The 20055-nt window shown below is 35.5% G+C and overlaps 1 protein-coding gene across 1 annotated transcript in view; it reads right to left on the bottom strand.

Annotated features, from left to right (window-relative positions):
• Window positions 1–2614, bottom strand: part of LOC109725481 (alpha-humulene synthase-like) — a 4948-nt gene extending 2334 nt beyond the window's left edge. The window contains exons 1-4 of the mRNA XM_020254684.1: window positions 2410–2614; window positions 1549–1801; window positions 444–816; window positions 1–195 (exon numbers count right to left, since the gene is read on the bottom strand). The exon at window positions 1–195 is cut by the window's left edge and continues 24 nt beyond it. Of these exons, the coding sequence (XP_020110273.1) occupies window positions 1–195; window positions 444–816; window positions 1549–1801; window positions 2410–2523 (935 nt within the window). The 5' untranslated portion in view covers window positions 2524–2614. The remainder of the gene's footprint in view (window positions 196–443; window positions 817–1548; window positions 1802–2409) is intronic.

Here is a 20055-nt window from a genome sequence, read left to right as displayed (position 1 = left end):
CGACACTCCTCCAAAGTGCCGTAGACATCATAAGTATCATCTAAAATGCAAACAAATGATATCGCCTTTGTGGCTATCATGCGTGCACGAGAATAATGAGGCTCAAAATACACTCCTAAAATCCAGAAGTAGAGTTCGACAATTCTATCCCGTACATAACATAATTTATCTTCGAGTTCAAAATCTTTCCACCACCTGCAATATCATGAATAATACATTAAGTACTATAGATTGCATATATTTAACATCTAATCTTGAATGAAAATATGGCATTATGAAGCCCTTCTGCATCAAAAATAAAAATATAAAAAGAAAATTTTACTTTAATTCGTTCACAGGATTTTTAATAATTACGAGGATCAGATCAAGGATTGCAAAAAAGAGTTATGGTATGTATTGGAAATTCATTGGCTCTTGCAAGAGAGAGAATAGATGCAACTTACAAAGAGATACTCTTGAGCTCTTCACGATGAAGAGTTTGCAACAAATTGAAATCTAATTTTGCAAGCTCAAATATAGTATCATCCCTTTTATCCTCCATCTCGTAGTCGGATATGTAATATCTCGTCTCTAGCCTTTTCACGCTCCTCGACAATGGCGTCACAAGTGCGCGCGATACTTGGTTCGCTAGTGGAGGTTTCAAGTTATTTGCTATAGATTCCAAGTGAATTCTCGCAAATGAAATGGCTTCTTCGAGTATGTTCTCGCCACGAGTTCCGAGATAAGCCGCATTATATAGGCTCAATAAGCCCCTAGGATCGTTCCTTAAGGTTTCAGTGAAATTCCCTTTGTCATCTTTGAACTTGGTAAACTCATCTGTACAAGCAATTCAATTCTGATCATTGATAATACTCCCTTTAATTTCAAGATAGAATAGCAAGTGAGATAGACTTAATTACAATCATTCTTTAATTTCTTCTCACTTATTTGTTTATAATGTTAGCATAGCATTAAAGGTCCAAGATAGGAAGAATATATAGATATTACTTGTCCTTTTATCTTAATACTTTTGAGTAACCATTAATGTAATATTTTTGTCCGAAATTATAATTGTGTACTTGGAAAGTTAGAAAGTGTCGTGTATAGAAATAATAATGCTCTAACTACAAACTGTTTCATGGGCACGTGAAATAAGAGAACAATCAAATTTGAAAACATACTATTTAAGTCAATTATATTCTAACATATTTAATATTTATGTCAATTACTTTGTATGGAAAAGGTCCATGCATCTTAATTTGTGAGTGGGATGATCCAAAACTACTATCAATCAAATGTAATATTTTTGTCCGAAATTATAATTGTGTACTTGGAAAGTTAGAAAGTGTCGTGTATAGAAATAATAATGCTCTAACTACAAACTGTTTTATGGGCACGTGAAATAAGAGACCAATCAAATTTGAAAACATACTATTTAAGTCAATTATATTCTAACATATTTAATATTTATGTCAATTACTTCGTATGGAAAAGCTTCATGCATCTTAATTTGTGAGTGGGATGATCCAAAACTACTATCAATCAAATATGTGATAATAATTAAATTACCTGCGGAGACACGAAATCCATGCTGTCTAAGCAACCGAAATCGGAGAGCAACTTCATGGAGATCGAAGCATTCTAACTCCGAATTGTAGAGGCAGTCTAATGCCTTGTCGATCTCCTCTTCAAAGTGATAGTCTATTCCGAGATGTTGTATTGCGTCAATCAAACTCATACTTTCATGTAAATCAGTAGTACTACGTAGTTTTTCCTTTACTACTTCCTTCAATTCTTCAACTTTCTGCTCCATCCATAACTTCTGCATTATTCATGGAACTGAAAAGTCACTACGATATATAGTACATATGAGATTTAAACCACAAATCTCCTATAAAAATGAGTGAAATAACCGCTGTGCTCTAAAATCTTAAACTGATGGAGAACGGTATTTATATACTTTTATAATTAACACTTTTTCTTATGTCTGGACTCAAGATTTTTTGATAGGCCAGTAAGTTGGACTTAAATTAAATAGGAGAAAATCAATTATGCTAGGTGCCCGGCGTGATAGGTATATGACTTGGATTTAAATTAATGAAACCTCCTGCTCCGGTACCATTTAAAAAAAAAAAAAAAAAAATGAAACAACCGCTATACTCTACAAGTTTTAAATTGGTAGATAACGGTGTTTTTATATTTTTATATTTAACAATTTTCTTTCTTTTTCTGGTTAGCATTTATAACAGTTTCTTAAACTGAATTTAGTTTGTTTCGTTATTCTAAATCTCTTGTTACATCTATAAACCAGAGTTGGAGGAATTTATAGCTAGCAACTCTCTTATAGCTATGTTGCTTGTTCTCATTTAAAAAAAAAAAAAAAAAGAAAAAAAAAGGCAAAATAATAGAAAAAATTAAACATATTCATGCCTGTTGTGAAGAAAATGTTGGGTTGCAGGTAATGAAATAATCACCCCAAAGCGAGGGGTGATGCTCGCCAGATTTGCGCCCAACTTTTTCAGGATTAAACTTACTCTTCTCCATCCACACTCTCCGTGCAATTAATCCCACAATTAAAAGTAGAGCTTATGTTTTATAAAATAAAACAACTCTTTTAGAATGCCCAATACAAAGCGTAACACTCGCGCATATTTATAGGGTTGAGTTGGGGTTTGATGAAGGGTACCTTTAACACCATTATCTTTGAACGTCCAATCACAATACCCCATCATGTGTATATCTGCGGTAGAATAAATTAGCTAGATAAGACAAATAGTAGGGTAATATCGTACGTTTCGTCCTCAAACTAGTAGGCGGATGAGACACTACGATTGTCCAAGTTTAACTTGATGTAATTTCTGGCACTTTAGTTTACTAGGTATTGATTGATGACACTTTAGTTTACTAAGTATTAATATGTCACTAAGATGAACGTGATATATTAGTATTGTGATTGATAATGCACTAATAATTAAGATATCACATCAGTCTTATATAAATAATGTGTTAACATTTAGCTAATTAAATTAGGCATTAGCACTTAATTATAATAATTATAATAGTTCGAATCATATCATAAATTATAATAAATTAAAATTTAAGAACCAAGTTCGAGGGCTAAATGTATAATTTGAGCAATGCTTCAATACACCATAAGTATTAAAATCAAATTCTTAATTAGTAAAGGATATAGTCGGATTTTACATAAAGTAACCTATTGAACAGGTTACCGATTTAAATTAGTTAATATGACAATATTGGAAAAAAATTAGCAGTATATAACAAATTTGCTAGCATCCTATAATATTAAGTATCTTATTTAGTTTTGTCTCTTACCAAATTAGATAATACCCGGTTTGTTAAGTATCCAACTCAAAAAAATATTTGATTTATAATTAAGTTTTTTTATGTTGGTACCTATTTAAATTTATAGTTTAGTTGTAATTTGAATTCCAACTATTGTTGTAGGTATTTGAAAAAGTTATAATATTCTTAGTTGGATAAAATATGTTTTGTAGATCAAAATATTTTTTAAGACCAAAATACCATTTAAATAGGTACCTGTTGAATGGTATCTATGCCTGAATAGTAGGTCGCCTCTAGAATCATATTACATCTGAACCATCTATTTAAAAAAATAAATGGTTAAGATTTATATGGTGTATTGAAGCATTACTCGTATAATTTATCCTAAATAATAGAGCAATATTATCAGTACACTCTAAAGTGCGGTATACATCTTACACCTACACCATCCAAAAATTATAAATTCTCTATTTGTCACATCATTTTTTTTTAATTTTTACTAAAACTATTTGAATTTTTATGAATCATAAAATAAGGAGTGTAAAATCTATACTCTCTTTTGGGATGTATAAGTAAAATTTCTAGCACTTTAATTTACTAAGTATTGATATATCACTAATACGAAAGTGATATAGTAGTATTGTGATTGATTGTACACTAATAATTAAGATACCACATTAATTTTGTAGAAATAATGTGTTAACATTTAGTCAATTAAATTGGACTGTAACACTCATTAATTGTAATAATTATAAAAGTTTGAACCATAAATTATAATAAATTAAAATTTAAGAATGAAAATGTCATCCAAATTTTTAGTTTGAGGGCTAAACGTAGAATATATATTGTGTACATCTTACACCTACGCCATCCAAAAATCATTAATCCTCTATTTGACACATCAACTTTTGTTTAAAATTTTTACTAAAAAATATTTGAATTTTTATAAATTTTAGAACGGGGAGTGTAAGATCTATACCCTCTAGCTTTTGGCATGTACAAATAAAATTTCTCTAAAAAATAAAATAATACTGTCAATATACCTCAAAGTGGAATATATATATATCATCACTCCATCAAAGGGCCATTAAGAAGACTCCTTAAGAACTCCCCGAGGAGTGCCAAAGAATGAATCCTTCCCGACCACGTTATGCGTGTGCATATAAACTAGTTGATGAAATTTGTTTTTAACTATATTCTATACTACCGACTGTCCCTAGAGCAAGTGGCAAAAGGTTTGGTGGTTAGTACTCGAGACCCAAGTTCGAATTCTAATTGATTCACATTTCTAACTAAGTTTATTTCTAAATGAAATATTTAGAAATAAACGAAGCGGGTAGAGTGCTACCCACTCTCCAAAAAAAAAAAAAAATATTTTCTATACTTTCTTAAATCAATATAGGGTGAACGACATACTATCACAATAGGGATGTAAATGGGGTTGATCAAGCAGTGGGATGGTCCCCACCTACCCCATTTTTCTTGGTTGATTAGGATAGATTTAGAAGGGACTAATTTTTATTTTATTTATTGTTCTCACTTATAATCATTCTACTGGGGATCGATCTGAGTGGAAGCGAGTTTTTGACGGATAAGGATGGATCAAAGGAAGACGGGCTATCCACCTCGATCCTGCTTCATTTTTTGGTGAATTGAGGCAGTTTCAGGATGAATTTCTTTTTATTTTTCTTGTTTTTGATCAAGTCCCTGACAAACATGTTGTATTTGAAGCAACGACTATATATCCACGCTGCAGATGCAAGAATTGATGAATCTACACTACATCGATCTGAACAAGTTCAATAAAGTGGTGGTCCACGTTGAGATTCAACATATTTTTAGTTTGCTGCCGGATATAAAAAATTAGACTTAACTATCATATATTTTTATTTTTATTTAATCATAAGATTTGATTGTAAAAGAGGTAGAAAAATAATACTTTTGGCTGAAGTTATGTAAAATTTATACGTATTTTTTAAATGTACTTATAGCATTGTTCCTCCATCAATTAGTATACTTATTTAACATCTCGTTAACCAAGACGGCTTTTACTTGGTATACGAGTTTACCGGCTAATTCCGTCCGAGACTGGAACGAATTAGAAGAAAAATTCCATGAACAATTTTATAGAACAGAATCGGAATTATCGGTTGCTGATTTGGCTCAGTTTAAACAGAGGATGGGTGAATCGGTTGAAGAATATATGAACCGATTTAAGACGGCTAGGAGCCGTTGTTTTGTGAGAATGCCGGAATCTGAATTTGCCAAAATGGCGTTCAACGGTTTACATTTTAAAATCAATGATCATTTTGAAGATAAGTACTTTCTAAATCTATTCGATTTGGGAGTTCAGGTTGCTCAATACGAGCAATTCCGAAAGGAAAATAATGAGAATCGGCCCAAATGTAGCCGAAACAAAGAGTGGAACAAAGGAAAAGAAAAAAAACATTTCTTTCCTTGAAAAATCTTCGGCTCATGAAGAGCCGAATTTGTCTGAAGAGGCTGAAGATTCGGCTGATGAAGCCGAAATATATGCAGCCAAGATGGTTAAAAACCGACAGCCATATAAATGTGCCTTGTTAAAGCCTGCTAAATCTAGTGAGGCTAAGACACGAGTTTCAGCATATACATATTCGTTTGATGTATCAAAGACCGATCTAATTTTTAATCAATTGCTAAAAGATGGCTGAATCCAATTACAGGAGGGTCAAACAATACCTCCTGTAGAAGAATTAAAAAGAAGAAGATATTGCAAATGATACCATTCATAGAGCCATAAGACAAATGAATGTATAGCCTTTAAGAGGCAGATTCAAAAAGAGATAAATGAGGGTCGGCTCATATTTGCCGATCAAGAAAACAAAAAAATGAAAATTGACAAGAATCCATTTCCTTCACAGGTGAATAGTGGAATTCAAGGGAAAGGCGGTCGCGAATAAGAAAACCGCTGAAAACATTGCTTATGTCAAGAGGACGCTTCGACTTTGCATAAGGTGTAAAGCCGAAATGACAAAGAAGGATTGGAAAGTCATCATCAACGACATGAAAAGAAGCAACGAATGGAGAGAAATGATGGCGTTCCCTGAGGAATGGGAAGAGATTTATGAAGAAGATGACAAGTCGGAGGATAGCTCAGACGAAACCTCCAATGAATCTGAACCAGAAGTTGATTCAGTTCAAAACAAGGACTTATTGATGTAGAAAGTCTTGCGCGATTATTACAATAGTAGAAGAGAGGAACATCATAGCCGATGGAGTTATCTAGAGAAACCATTCGGCTCAAAATAGAGATTTCCTGGGTATCGGCTACACTGGTAGCAACAAGCCAGGACGAGACCAGAACCTGAGTTCAAGGGGATGACCGAGGGAGACATAGAATTCTTTGGTCGAAGATTAGTCAACTAGCTCAGCATACAGCCCTGGCCGAGACCCTGGAAAAGAATGGAGATTTTAAAGAATCATTTAAGAACAGTAAAGATACCAGCAAACGTGCCAATAGATCAGTGGCACGAAGTCGAAGTCAAACCATCGACCAAATGACAAGGGCCGATGTTAACAAAAATACAAAAGTGTCGGCAGCAGAGGATGCAAGCCGAGGCGAGACAAAATTACGAGGAAACGAAAAGGATGAGGTTGAACGTGTAGAGACGACCTAACGAGCCACCACACCCTTTTCGCCCGATGCGAAATGATCATGAGGCGGGTGGTTCATCACCCATTCCTTGGTTAAAATCGAAAATAGAACGGCCAGCCATGGCTGAAACAGAAAAGAAGATGACTAGGAAGGAGCTAGAGGACAAAATAGTCTCCCTCGAGACAATCATCAAGAGAGAGAAATGGCCTCCTAAGTAGAGGGAGGCACAGATGGAGAGTGACTCCTCAGCCGAGACGGCTAAGGAATCTGAAGAAAAGAAACAAAGAATACAATCGAAAGCTGCTGATGAAGGACCAGCCGATGTCAATATGGTATATACTCTGTCACAATCTTTCAAAGCATAGTATATTGAATATGACGAGGAGATATTGGATGAAGAAGTTGGGCTAACCGTGGCTCAATTATAATTAGAGGATGCCAAACCGGCCGATGCGGTGGTTTTCGAGAACCTTCGGCCATGCAGACAAGATTTGTGAGACCTCTGTTCATACGGACCTTGATAGAAGGTCGGCCAGTGGGCCGAGTCATGGTGGAGTGCGGAGCGATGGTCAACTTCATGCCCACTTCATTCTTCAGAAAGTTAGGCAAGGGCGAGGACGAATTGAAGCCAACCGACACAATCATGACTGACTTCACAGAAAGCGGTCAACAAGCTCGAGGAGTACTTACAACCGAAATTATGATAGGTTCTAAAACTCTACGAACTGCATTTTTTGTAGTAGATGCAGATAGCCATTACAACCTATTACTCGGACGTGACTGGATCCACGCAAACGAGTGCGTACCTTCCACACTCCATAGAAAACTATTCCGATTGGTAAGAGAAAAAGTGAAAGAAATCAGGGCCGAAGGGCGTCCCCAAATGGTAGACATTAATGAAGAAGAGATCGGCCATATCAATTCGGCCGATACAGATCCGGACCAAATTTTCTTTGTAAGAGTTACTAAAGAGGGAATACCATTAATTCTCTCTAAAGACGAAAGAGATCTTGTTGATCGGCTCTTTCTGCCGAAGCTTTTCTAAAGCTTCAGTTTCTGATTTTTGATGTTCCATTTTAACCAATTTGGTGGCTCTTCGGCTGCCACCATAACTCATTCATCTTTAGAGAGAATTAACTGTACTCCCTCTTCCGTAACTCTTGCAAAAGAGATTTAGTCCGGATCAGCATCGACCCAATTGATATGGCCGATTTCTTCTGCGTTGATGTCCACCATTTGGGGCCGCCCTTCGGCCCAAATTTCTTCAACTTTATCTCCTATCCATTGAAACAGCTTCCCATGCAGCGTTGATGGCACACACTCATTGGCGTGAATCCAATCACGCCCGAGCAATAAATTATAATGGCTATCTGCATTAACTACAAAAAACGTTGTTTTCAGGGTCTTGGAACCTACCGTTATCTCGGTTGTGAGTACTCCTCGAGCTTGTTGACCGCTTCCAGTGAAGTCGGTCATGATTATGTCGGTTGGCTTCAATTCGTTTTTGCCCCTGCCCAATTTCCTGAAGAATGAGGTGGGCATGACGTTGACCATTGCTCCACCATCTACCATAACTCGGCCTACTGGCCGTCCTTCTATCAAGGCCCGTATGAACAGAGGCCTCACAAATCTCGTTTGCATGGTCGACGGTTTCTCAAAAACCACTGCATCGGTCGGTTTGGCATCTTCTAGTTGCAATTGAGCCACAATGAGCCCAATTTCTTCCTCCATTATCTCTTCATACTCGATATATTGTGCTTTAAAAGATTGAGGCGGAGTATATACCATGTTCACATCGACCGAACCTTCATCAGCCAATTTTTTCTGTATTCTTTGTTTCTTTTCTTCAGACTCCTTTGCCGTCTCGGCTGAGGAATCACTTTCCATCCGTGCCTCCCTCTCCTTAGGAGGCCATCGCTCTCCCTTGATTATTGTCTCAAGGGAAGCTATTTTCACTTCTAGTTCCCTCCGGGTCATCTTCTCCTCTGTTTCGGCCGTGGTTGGCCGTTCTATTTTCGACTTTAACCAAGGAATGGGTGATGAACCACCCGCCTCGTAATCGTTCCGCATCTGGCGAAAAGGATGTGGCGGTTCATTAGGTTTTCTCCACATGTTCAATCTCATCCTTTTCGCTTCCTCGTAGTGCTGTCTTGCTTCGGCTTACAACCTCTGCTGCCGACGCTTTTGTATTTTTGTTAGCATCGGCCCTTGCCATTTGGCCGATGGCTTGACTTCAACCTCATGCCATTGATCAACCGGCACGTTTGCCGATACTTTTACTATTCTTGGATGATTCTTTAAAATCTCTTTCTTTCCCAGGGTCTCGGCCACGGTTGTATGCCGAGCTCATTAACTAATCTTCGATCAAGGAATTCTATGTCTCCCTCGGTCATTCCTTCGAACTCCGGTTCTGGTCTCGTCCTGGCTTGATGCTGCCAGTGTGGCCGATATCCAGGGAATCTCTGCTTCGAGCCGAATGGTTTTTCCAGATAACTCCATCAGCTATTGCGTTCTTCTCTCCTATTATTGTAGTATTCATGCAGAACTTTCTGCATCAGTAAATCTTTTTTATTTTGAATAGAATCGACTTCCGCTTCAGACTCATTGGAGGCTTCGTTTGAGCAATCCTTTGATTTATCATCTCCCTCGAAAATCTCCTCCCATTCTTCAAGAAATGCCATCAACTCTCTCCATTTACTACTCCCTTTCTTTTCATTGATAATGGCTTCCCAATTTTTCTTTGTCATTTCGGCTTTGCACCTTATGCAGAGCCGAAGGGTTCTTTTGATATGGGCTATGTTCTCAGCGGTCTTCTTGTTCGCTATCGCCTTCCCTTTGACGTCCACTATATTAACTTGCGAAGGAAATGGATTCTTGTCAATTTTCATATTTTTATTTTTCTTGATCTACAAATATGAACCGACCCTCATTTATTTCTTTTTAAATCTGCCTTTTAAAGGCAATATATTCATTCGTTTTATGGCTTCACGAATGGTGTCATTTGCAATATCTTCTTCTTTTTAATTCTTCCCCAGGGGGTATAGTTTGACCTTCCTATAACTAAATTCTTCCATCTTTTAATAACCGATCAAATATTAAATCAGCCTTTGAAATGTCAAAAGAATAAGTATATGCCGAAACGCGTGCTTTTGCCTCGCTTGATTTAGCGGGCTTCAGCAAAGCACACTTATATGGTTGGCGGTTTTTAACCATCTCGGCTGCATATATTTCGGCTTCATCAGCCGAATCATCAATCTCTTCAGATGAATTCGGCTCCTCATGAGCCAAAGATTCTTCTATAAAAGAGATGTTTTTCTCCTTCCCTTTGTTCCAATCTTTATTTCGGCTCCATCTGGGCCGATCCTCATTGTTTTCCTTTCGAAATTGTTCATATTGAGCAACCCAAACTCCCAAATCGAACAGATTTGGAAAGTACTTATCTTCAAAATGATCTTTAATTTTGAAGTATAAGCCGTTAAATGCCATTTTGGCAAATTCTGACTCCGGCATCCTGACAAAACAATGGCTCCTCGCCATTTTGAATCGATTCAAATACTCTTCAATCGATTCTCCTGTTCTTTGTTTAAACTGAGCCAAATCAGCGACCGATAATTTTGGTTCTGATCTATAAATTTGTTTATAGAATTTTCCTTCTAATTCGTTCTAATCTCAAACGAAATTAGCCGGTAGACTTGTATACCAAGTGAAAGCTGCCTTGGTTAACGAAGTGTTAAATAATCTCAATTTAAAAAACGGATCTGCCGCGGCTTCTCGGCACTGAGCCGTAAACCATGCAACATGCTTGACCATATTTTCAGTCTAACATCCGGAAAACTTATCAAAATTCGGCATTTTTCAGTTTGCTGGGTAAGGATGTTCTGCATCAATATTTGCCGGGTAAGGAGATCTGAACACAGGCCGGCCTTGCGCCTCCTCCGAAAATATTTCGGATGGCTTCCTCGATCTGTGCATATATTTCATTATTGTTTCCTAGTACGGGAACTTGTGCTTGTGCTATATTCGGTTCTTGCGATAGACCGAAATTTTGTACCACAGGGTTAATCCCTTGTACATTCGGGGTCTGCCCCCAGCCCTAGCCCTTGTATTTTGGGGCTGATATGCTGCTATTGGCGGGGGAGGTGGTAACCCCCATGCTATCTCTGGCTGTTGACTAGCATTAACAACAGCTAGTCTATAAGCCGCTTGGAATGGTGCCCCCTGGTATTGGGGCTGACCATTTGCCGGTGTTACAGGATTTTGTAACACTGGCGTCATCACAGGCCCTTGTAAGTCTGTTAATGGTTGCTCGTTATGAGTCAACAACTGCCTTATTCGGGCAATATTCTCATTCGAAGCTGTGATTGCGGCTAATACTGCATTCAAGCGTGCAGTATATCTATGACTATTCTGGTCAAACACTTGTAGGACCCGAGTCATTTGCCCAAGCACCTGACCCAAACTAGGCTCCTGTTGGTCTGATGAGCCGAATGGATGGAATACATAGCGACTGGTCGGCTGAAAGAGCCGAATGCCTTTATATATTAAAATGAAGTTGGGAACTCATACAAAATAGATTGTGCCCAAAGGGCATACAGACTCTGAAAATCTAGATTACAACAGAGTGTGCCCGTGGGGTATACAGACTCCAGAGATCAAACTTAAAACTACTCCTAGAAAAGCAGTAAATGCGGGTAAAAAAGATTACATGTAGACTATTCCTAGGAAACGATAAATACAAGAAAGGTAAGTATTGAAAATGCGGTGGTCTTCTCGTTCAGGGAAGAGAAAAACCCCTATTATAGGCTTTGAAGTTACTATTTATAATGATGTCTTCTCAGTCCACATTATTGGTCGGTTTTTAGTAGTGGAGGGAGTGGTGTAGCCATGATTGTGAAAGTTACACCCACTTCTCAGCCGTTCCCGCCTAATTTTAATTTTGGCATCAACAGAATCCAACACAAATATTTTGTAGTACTAGAATGCCCACTAATAAAAAATAAGATTTTATTATTATTCTTTTTTAAACTTCATAAACCGGTTTCATGTGAACAAAATAAAAAATGCATAAAGTTTTTATAACAATTTCTGCATTGTACTTTTTTTTTATTTCATCCAATAATAGTCATGCAAATTAGCTAAATCTCGATATCTAAATACGATTCTTCCTTAAAAATGAATAATTCAAAAGTGGCTGGCCAAGTCGAAATCTGATTGGCATAAAGTCAAGACTGCCATCTCTACGAAACTCCGCGATGCTTTCTGATATTTGTATTCATTTTGAAAACTAAGCACAAGACACATCAACCAAAAGATAACCAAATAAAATAGATAAATGTTTATATACCTCTAAATATTTTTGAAATCCGATTGACATAAAGTCAAGACTGCCATCTCTACTAAACCCCGCAATGCTTTCTGTTATTTGTATTCATTTTGAAAACTAAGCACAAGACACATCAACCAAAAGAAAACCAAATAAAAATAGATAAATGTCTATATACCTCTAAATATTTTTGAAATCTGATTGACATAAAGTCAAGATTGTCATCTCTACTAAACTCCGTGATGCTTTCTGATATTTGTATTCATTTTGAAAACTAAGAACAAGATACATCAACCAAAAGATAATCAAATAAAAATAGATAAATTGTCTATATACCTCTAAATATTTTTGAAATCTGATTGACATAAAGTCAAGACTGCCATCTCTACTGAACCCCGCGATGCTTTCTGATATTTGAATTCATTTTGTAAACTAAGCACAAGACACATCAACCAAAAGATAACCAAATAAAAATAGATAAATGTCTATATACCTCTAAATATTTTTCAAATCTGATTGACATAAAGCCAAGACTGCCATCTCTATGAAACTTCGCGATACTTTCTGATATTTGTAATCATTTTGAAAACTAAGCACAAGACACATCATCCAAAAGATAATCAAATAAAAATAGATAAATGTCTATATACCTCTAAATATTTTTGAAATCTGATTGACATAAAGTCAAGACTGTCATCTCTACTAAACCCCGCGATGCTTTCTGATATTTGTATTCATTTTGAAAACTGAGCACAAGACACATCAACCAAAAGATAACCAAAAAAAATAGATAAATGTCTATATACCTCCAAATATTTTTGAAATTTTTTAATTATTCCTATTTTATTTGTTTCAAAGATCGATACTTCATGTATATTTTCTCCGTTATTCAAAAATACCTCCGCTATTTGTATTCCATAAGTTATCTTTATTTGAATTCGAATTAAATTTCTAACATAGCTTAAAAAAATTATAATAATATTTTTATTCCTAACTTAAGGAATAAACAAGAAAAGTTGATAAAAATATAAGAGTACTTTTGAAAGCAAAAAAGTTAATATAATGCATTGTGCCACTTAACTTAAAGACAACTTAGAAAAGTTGGCGACAACAGAAGAATATATATTTGAAAGGATAAAATAATATAATGCTTTGTGCAACAAACTTAAAAGGCAACTGAGAAAAGTTGACGACAACAGAAGAATATATATTTGAAATGATAAAATAGTAAGTTGAAAATAATAACGGTTCTAGGGATAAATGTGATAAAAATTAGAACATTAAAAATATATTTTTAATATTAGTTTTCAAAAAGAGAAAAAAAAATTGAAAACTTTTTAGAGACATATATAAATAATTGGCTCAAATATAGAAGATTAGAGCAATGCTATAAGTACATCGCTGCCTGATGTGTACATCTTATATCTTGTTGATATGACAATTACGATTAGTTTGAATATTTCATTAAAAAAATATTTGTTATCATCACTTTGAATTTTTTTTTTCTTCATCTTCTCTTCCTCTTCATCCAAAATCGTTCGTCCCGAACTCCTCCTGCGGCCACCGTCCGCCACCGACTTAATTAGAAGAGTGCTTACGGGCACCGAAGCAGATCGAAATTTGAATTAATTTTATATTACATAATATATACGAATGCTTGATTTATATTTAAATTTATAATTTTAAAAATCTATATTTTAATATAATATATATTTTCACTGCCCTACGTGATTCGAACCGCCGATCTGTACATACGTGTCTGTTAATTAAGCTGTCGTACATGCAGAAGCGGATTCTTTTTGGTCGCATGTTCATTCCAGGAAAGGCTTTTTATTTAGAAAAGACACAGGCACTACTTAATTTAGTAAAGCAAAGTAGAAATTCAACAAGCTTTTGCATTATCAGTCGCAATCCTTATCATTTTAATATCTGACGCAATCGTTGCCGGGTTTGAGACGAAACATATACTAGGATCGACAAAATAGATGAAAAAATCTCTTCTAAAACGAAAGATGGCAATTATTTCTCAAGAAAAAACTATTTTCACAAAATCCTAATCAACTTTTATATAAAAACTCTCACCTAACTAAGTACCAAAAAAATTGAAATTAAACTAAATCTAAAAATTCAATGGCCAAAAAGTGAATAGCAATTGCTACGAATATACTATTATATAACAGTATCCTAATTGAACTATATGTATAGAGAGAGAGAGAGCTAGGTTTAATTGGAAAGTGCCGCGACTTTCATACTTATGAGTTAATTACTTTTAATGAAACTAAAGGTGTCAAGAGTTAGAAACCCAATAACTTACATAATAGAGATGGTGGTACATCATGCAAAGACTTGGTTAATTTAGTTATGTGTATAATCCTTGAGACAGAATTTTCATCTTCTATCTATATTTTTTATTTATTTATTTATATATTATTTCTCATAAAATTTGCCACATGGCAGTTTCTTTTTTATCCTTGCCTTCTCTCATTTTCTCATTTTTTGATGCTTCGCCTTCCTACTTCTCATTTCTGCCATATACTTCGTCTTCTCACCCGCTCACTTTTCAATTAATACATTCACATGGTCTATTGTCATCTAAACAAATTAATTTCACAAAAAAAGAGTAAAATAAGATCTCTTTATATTCTTTTTTCATATTATTTATATTTATTGATATTTTATGGCAAGTCAAAAAAATTTTAAAATTTTTATTTTATCAATTTTCTGTCTTTTATAGTATTAGCCTGCCGCAATGCGTTGGTAACTTTACTAGTATACCAAAAAAAAATTGTGGATTCTATGTACACGTGGCATAGTTTGGAGGGGTGGGGTTTGGGTGGATTTTTTTTTTCTAATTTTTGCTTCTTATATTGCTTTTTCTCTGCTATCTCTCTCCACTAATTTGGACGGTGGAATTTGGCCAAATTTTTTTAAAATCGAATCTAATTCTTTTCCTTTCTCATTCTAAAAATTTAAAATATATGATATTTTATTTATATATCTATATATCTTTATATATATATACATACATATATGAATCCTTAGTTTCTATATAGGTGGCAACGCAAGCGAGCCGGCGCGGGCGCGCTGGCTCGTGGCGGCGAAGGGGGCCGAGGGTGCGGGGGGGAGGGTGAGGGGGCGCAGGTGCGGGGCGCGAGAGGGCGGGCGCGCGGCGCGAGCCAGTGCTGGCGCGAGCCGACAAGGGCGCCCGCGCAGGGTGGGCCCGTGTGGGTGGGACCCAGCAGGTGAGAGAGGAGGGGAGTTGTATTTTTCTTTTTTCCTCTCTCTTCCTTTTTTTTTCCTCTCTCTTCAATTTTCTTTTATTTTTTCTCCCTCTCTTCATTTTTTTTTTATCCCTCTCTTCAAACATTTTTTTTTCCTCTCTCTTCAATTTTTTGTATTTTTTCCCAGTCTCTTCAATTTTTTTTATCCTTCTCTCTTCAATTTTTTTCCCTCTATCTTCAATTTTTTATCCTCTCTCTTCAATTTTTTTTCTTCTCTCTTTAATTTTTTTCTCTCTTCATATATAATAAAGAAGAAGATTTATAATTTTTTTCAACTCAATCTAAATTTTTATTTATTATTATAAAAATTTAAAATATATAGTTTAGACTATTTGTATTAAATATAAATTTTAATTTTATATATTAATTTAAATTCAGATTAAAAATTAAATATTAAAAATTTACATCAAAATTTTAAAATAATGTCAAAATTTTAAATCTATTTTTTTAGAAAAAGTTAAACTATGAAGGTGAGTGGATAATTAAAAATATAAAATAAATTTCGATTTATTCAAATTCAAACTTAAAATTATAATTTAAATTTTAATTTGAATTCATAAATTTTATTTAATTTTAAGTTTGAATTTGAATATTATAATTTTAATTCAAATTTTTGATTTATTGAATTCATTAATTTTTAATTCAAATTCAAATTAAAATTTAATATTATAAATTTAATTTTTAAATTTAAACTCATATTTTAATTAAAAAATTTTTAAAAAAATTTAATCCGAATAAATATTTATTCCTTCTGGATTCAACTTCCAATCCGGGCAGGCGCATGGCGCGCACAGGCGCGTTACACTTTTAGTCCTTAAAATTTTATTGTGTTATGATTTAAACTATGAGACATGTGACACTTTAATTAATTTGATCCTCAAACTTTAATTAGTTGTAATTTCAAACTTGAAATATAAGGTATATTGTTTTAGTTCTCAACGTTTAATGTTGTTATAAATATAATTTTTATTCGTATAATTTTTTGCCTTTATTTTTTTTAATCCTTCTTATAATTTATTTTTATATTTTTATTACAGTAATAGTTACTTATTTTTCATTTATTTTTTTATATAATTTCTTGACTTTTTTTTTACTATTTTTTATTTTATTTATATATTTATTTCTACGAAATCATCCAGCAGCAACGCACGGGTCCTTCACTAGTAATCTATACAACTAATAAAAGGTGAACCCTCAACCCGCCACGCGTCGCCTCCACAGCGAACCCCCGCCCTGCAGCGGGCTCCCCGCGTTTTGCAGGTGCCTCGCGCGAAAGAGAGAGGGAGAGAGAGAACAGAGGGAGGAGAGAGAGAGAGCGTACAGAGAGAGGGGGAGAGAGAGAGAACAGAGGGAGAGAGAGAGAGCAGAGTAGAAGGAGAGAGAGAGAGAGCTCAGTCTCTCTCTCCCTCTCTCTGCTCGCGTGCGCCCGCGAGAGGGGACCCGCGCACATGGTGCGCGCCCGCCCACCCCCCGTCTCTCTCCTCTGCTTTCTCTTTCTCTGATCTCTTCTCCTCTCCCACCGCGCCCTCATCCCCGGTGCCCTCCCCTCTCTCATCTCTCCGCACAAGAGAGCCACGTGCCGCGTGACCTGCGCCACGGCGGGTGTCGGGTCGCCCGGGGGTTCCGGCCCGCGCCTCGCGCGGGCTTCCGCCTTCCTCCTCCCTTTTACGGTCCTCCCTCCCCCCCCCCCCACGGCTCTCTCCCACTCCCCTCCCGTCTCCCTCCTCTCCCTCTTCCCCTCCTCCTGAGCAGGCTGGCAGCAGGAGCGTGGGCCGACCGGTACGGCGGTGCGCAGTGGGCGGCGCGCTGCGCAGGGCCGAGACAGTACGGCTCAGGGCTCCCCGCGAAACGGGCGAGCCGGCGCGAGGCGGGGGCGGGCGAGCGGCGCCGGGATGCGAGCCGGCGAGGTCGTGGCGGGCGGCGCGGCAGGGGCGTCGGGAGCGGCGGGGCGCTGAGCGGGCGCGCGGCCCGGGCGAGCGGGCACGTCGCCCCGGCGGGGGCGCCCGCGGCGCGAGCCGCGCGCGAGAGAGCAGCGCGAGCCCGGGGTTTTTTTTTTTTTTCTTCATTCTTTTCTTCCATCTGGTTGCACTCCCCTCTCTCTCTCCCAGCCCTCACGCTCACTCTCTGCTCCATCCTTTTTTCGCTTTTCTAACCGGTCCCTCAGGAAATCCTCTCTTCTCTCCTCTCTCTCTCTCTCATATCTTTTATTTGTTCCTCCTTTCTCAACTCCATTCTCTCACTCTCTCGCATCTCCGTCCCTTTTTCTCTCTTTCTAACTTTTTTTCCCCTTATTTTGCAGTACTGTGACTCACATCCAAAAAATAAAAATTTAAATTTAAATTTTAAATATAAATTAAAATTAAAATTAAAATTTTAAATCGAATCTCTTATTTTGATGGATTGCAGGCGAGCGGCAGCGGGCGCGAACCGGCGCGGAGCGGGCTTTTTTTTATGCTTTTTCCTGTGGGACCCACAAAATTTTAAAAAATATATAAATTTAAGTTACATACAAAAAATAAAAATAAAAAATTTAATTTTATATATAAATTAAAATTTAAATTTAAATTTTAAATCGAATCTCTTATTTTGATGGATCGCGAGCGGGAGCTGGCACGAGCCGACGCGGAGCGGGCTTTTTTTTTTTTGCTTTTTCCCTGTGGAACCCACAAAATTTAAACAAAATTAAATATAAATTTAAATTTTAAACTGAATCTCTTCTTAACAGAAATTAAAATTTTGTACTTAATTTAAAATTTTAAATTTAAAATATAAATCTATATCTATATATCCTTTTAATCGGAAATCCTAAGCCGGTACGGCCGGGCTCTCTGCGTTTCGAATTTTAAGCAACTCAGGTAAAGAAGACAACTCAAAAGAATTATCATTTGATTCTATTAATGTGTTATGTTTACAATTTTAATTTAGATCTTAAAATAAAAAAATTAAACAAGTTTGTTCAAAATATTTGGTAAATTGCGTAAATTTTTCGCCGCGAAGCGCGGGCCTTCACTAGTAACATAATGAATTGTGGCTTCTACATACACGTGGCACTATTTGGAGAGGTGGGGTTCGGGCTGATGTTTTTTTTTTTTTTTTTCAGTTTTTGTTTTCTATTTTTATTTTTGTCTTCTGTCTCTCCACTAATTTGGACAGTGGGATTGGGCCTAATTTTTTAATCCAATCTAATTTTTCTCTTTTTCATTCTAAACATATAAAATGTATAATATTTTTTACATAGTCTTTAAATAATTTAGATTGTATATACTAAATATAAATTTTAATTTTATAGTTTTGATTACCTAAATATAAATTATATAATAAAAAATGAAAAAGAGATTGCTAGAATATAAGTCAATTACGTATTTAAATAAATTTAATTGCGAGAATTGTATAAAGTATACTAACTAAATTTATAAAGCTAAAAGCATTCAAATTTTGAAATCAAGTATCATTGACTGACTCAATTTTAATATATTAAAAAATTGGATAATAAAAATAAAATTTTAAAAGACTGAATAACTGATTCTAAAAGATCCATTATTTAGAAAATTCTATATATTTTTTACTTTGATTTTAATTCAAACTTCAATACTATATTTATAGTGTGATGAGCGATCACCTCACATTTAAAATCTTGTACAATATTCAAAATATGATTGGTCAAATTTTAATTTTAACAAATAGACATTTTTAAATTTATTAGATAGTTTAACATGTTCTTTCATCAAATGAAATTATTAATTAAACAAAATCGATCGACTCTCAACTCTACTTCGTCTGGAATAAAAATAAACATATAAAAGAGGTAAATTATGCTTTTGATCCTCAAATCATAAGACGCATGACACTTTTAGTCATCGAATTTTAATGCGTTATAATTTCTGGCTCAAACTATGAGACACGTAACACTTTAGTATTCAAACTTTAATTAGTTACAATTTCTCACTATAACTATGAGGCATATATATAACATTTTGGTTCTCAATTTTTACTGTTGGTACAAATATAATTTATTTTTCTTATAATTTTTGTCCTTATTTTTTTTATCCTTCTTATACTTTTGTTCTTATATTTTTACTGTAGCAACTGTTTCTTCTTCAAATTCTTTTATTTTTATTTTTTTTATTCTTTAACTTATATTTTTTTATTGTTTCTTCTATTTTTCGCCTTATTTATTTATTTTTGCAAAATCGACCTGCCGCAATATATGCACGGGTGCCTACGTACACACTACAACAAAATTTGGTTATAAGGACACATGTTTGGGACACTTTTATATAAGTATTCCATTTATACCAAAACTTTTAAAAAAGATTTATTAATGCCAAATATAAAGCCCAATCCAACCAAATGTTTGGGACACTTTTGTATAAGTGTCTCATTTATACTAAAATTTTTTTTAAAAGAATTATTAATACCTAAATATAAATCCCAATCTAACTAAAATTAAAAGATTACTCTACTCAATCCACCCTGCCTAGCCCATTCGGCCCATTACAAATAGAAAAGAAAAAAAAAAATCGATTACCATC

Source organism: Ananas comosus, linkage group 20 (assembly GCF_001540865.1).
Source record: "Ananas comosus cultivar F153 linkage group 20, ASM154086v1, whole genome shotgun sequence".
In the NCBI taxonomy this organism is placed as follows: domain Eukaryota; kingdom Viridiplantae; phylum Streptophyta; class Magnoliopsida; order Poales; family Bromeliaceae; genus Ananas; species Ananas comosus.
Note: the sequence above shows the minus strand (reverse complement) of the source record. Positions and strands in the feature narration are given on the sequence as shown.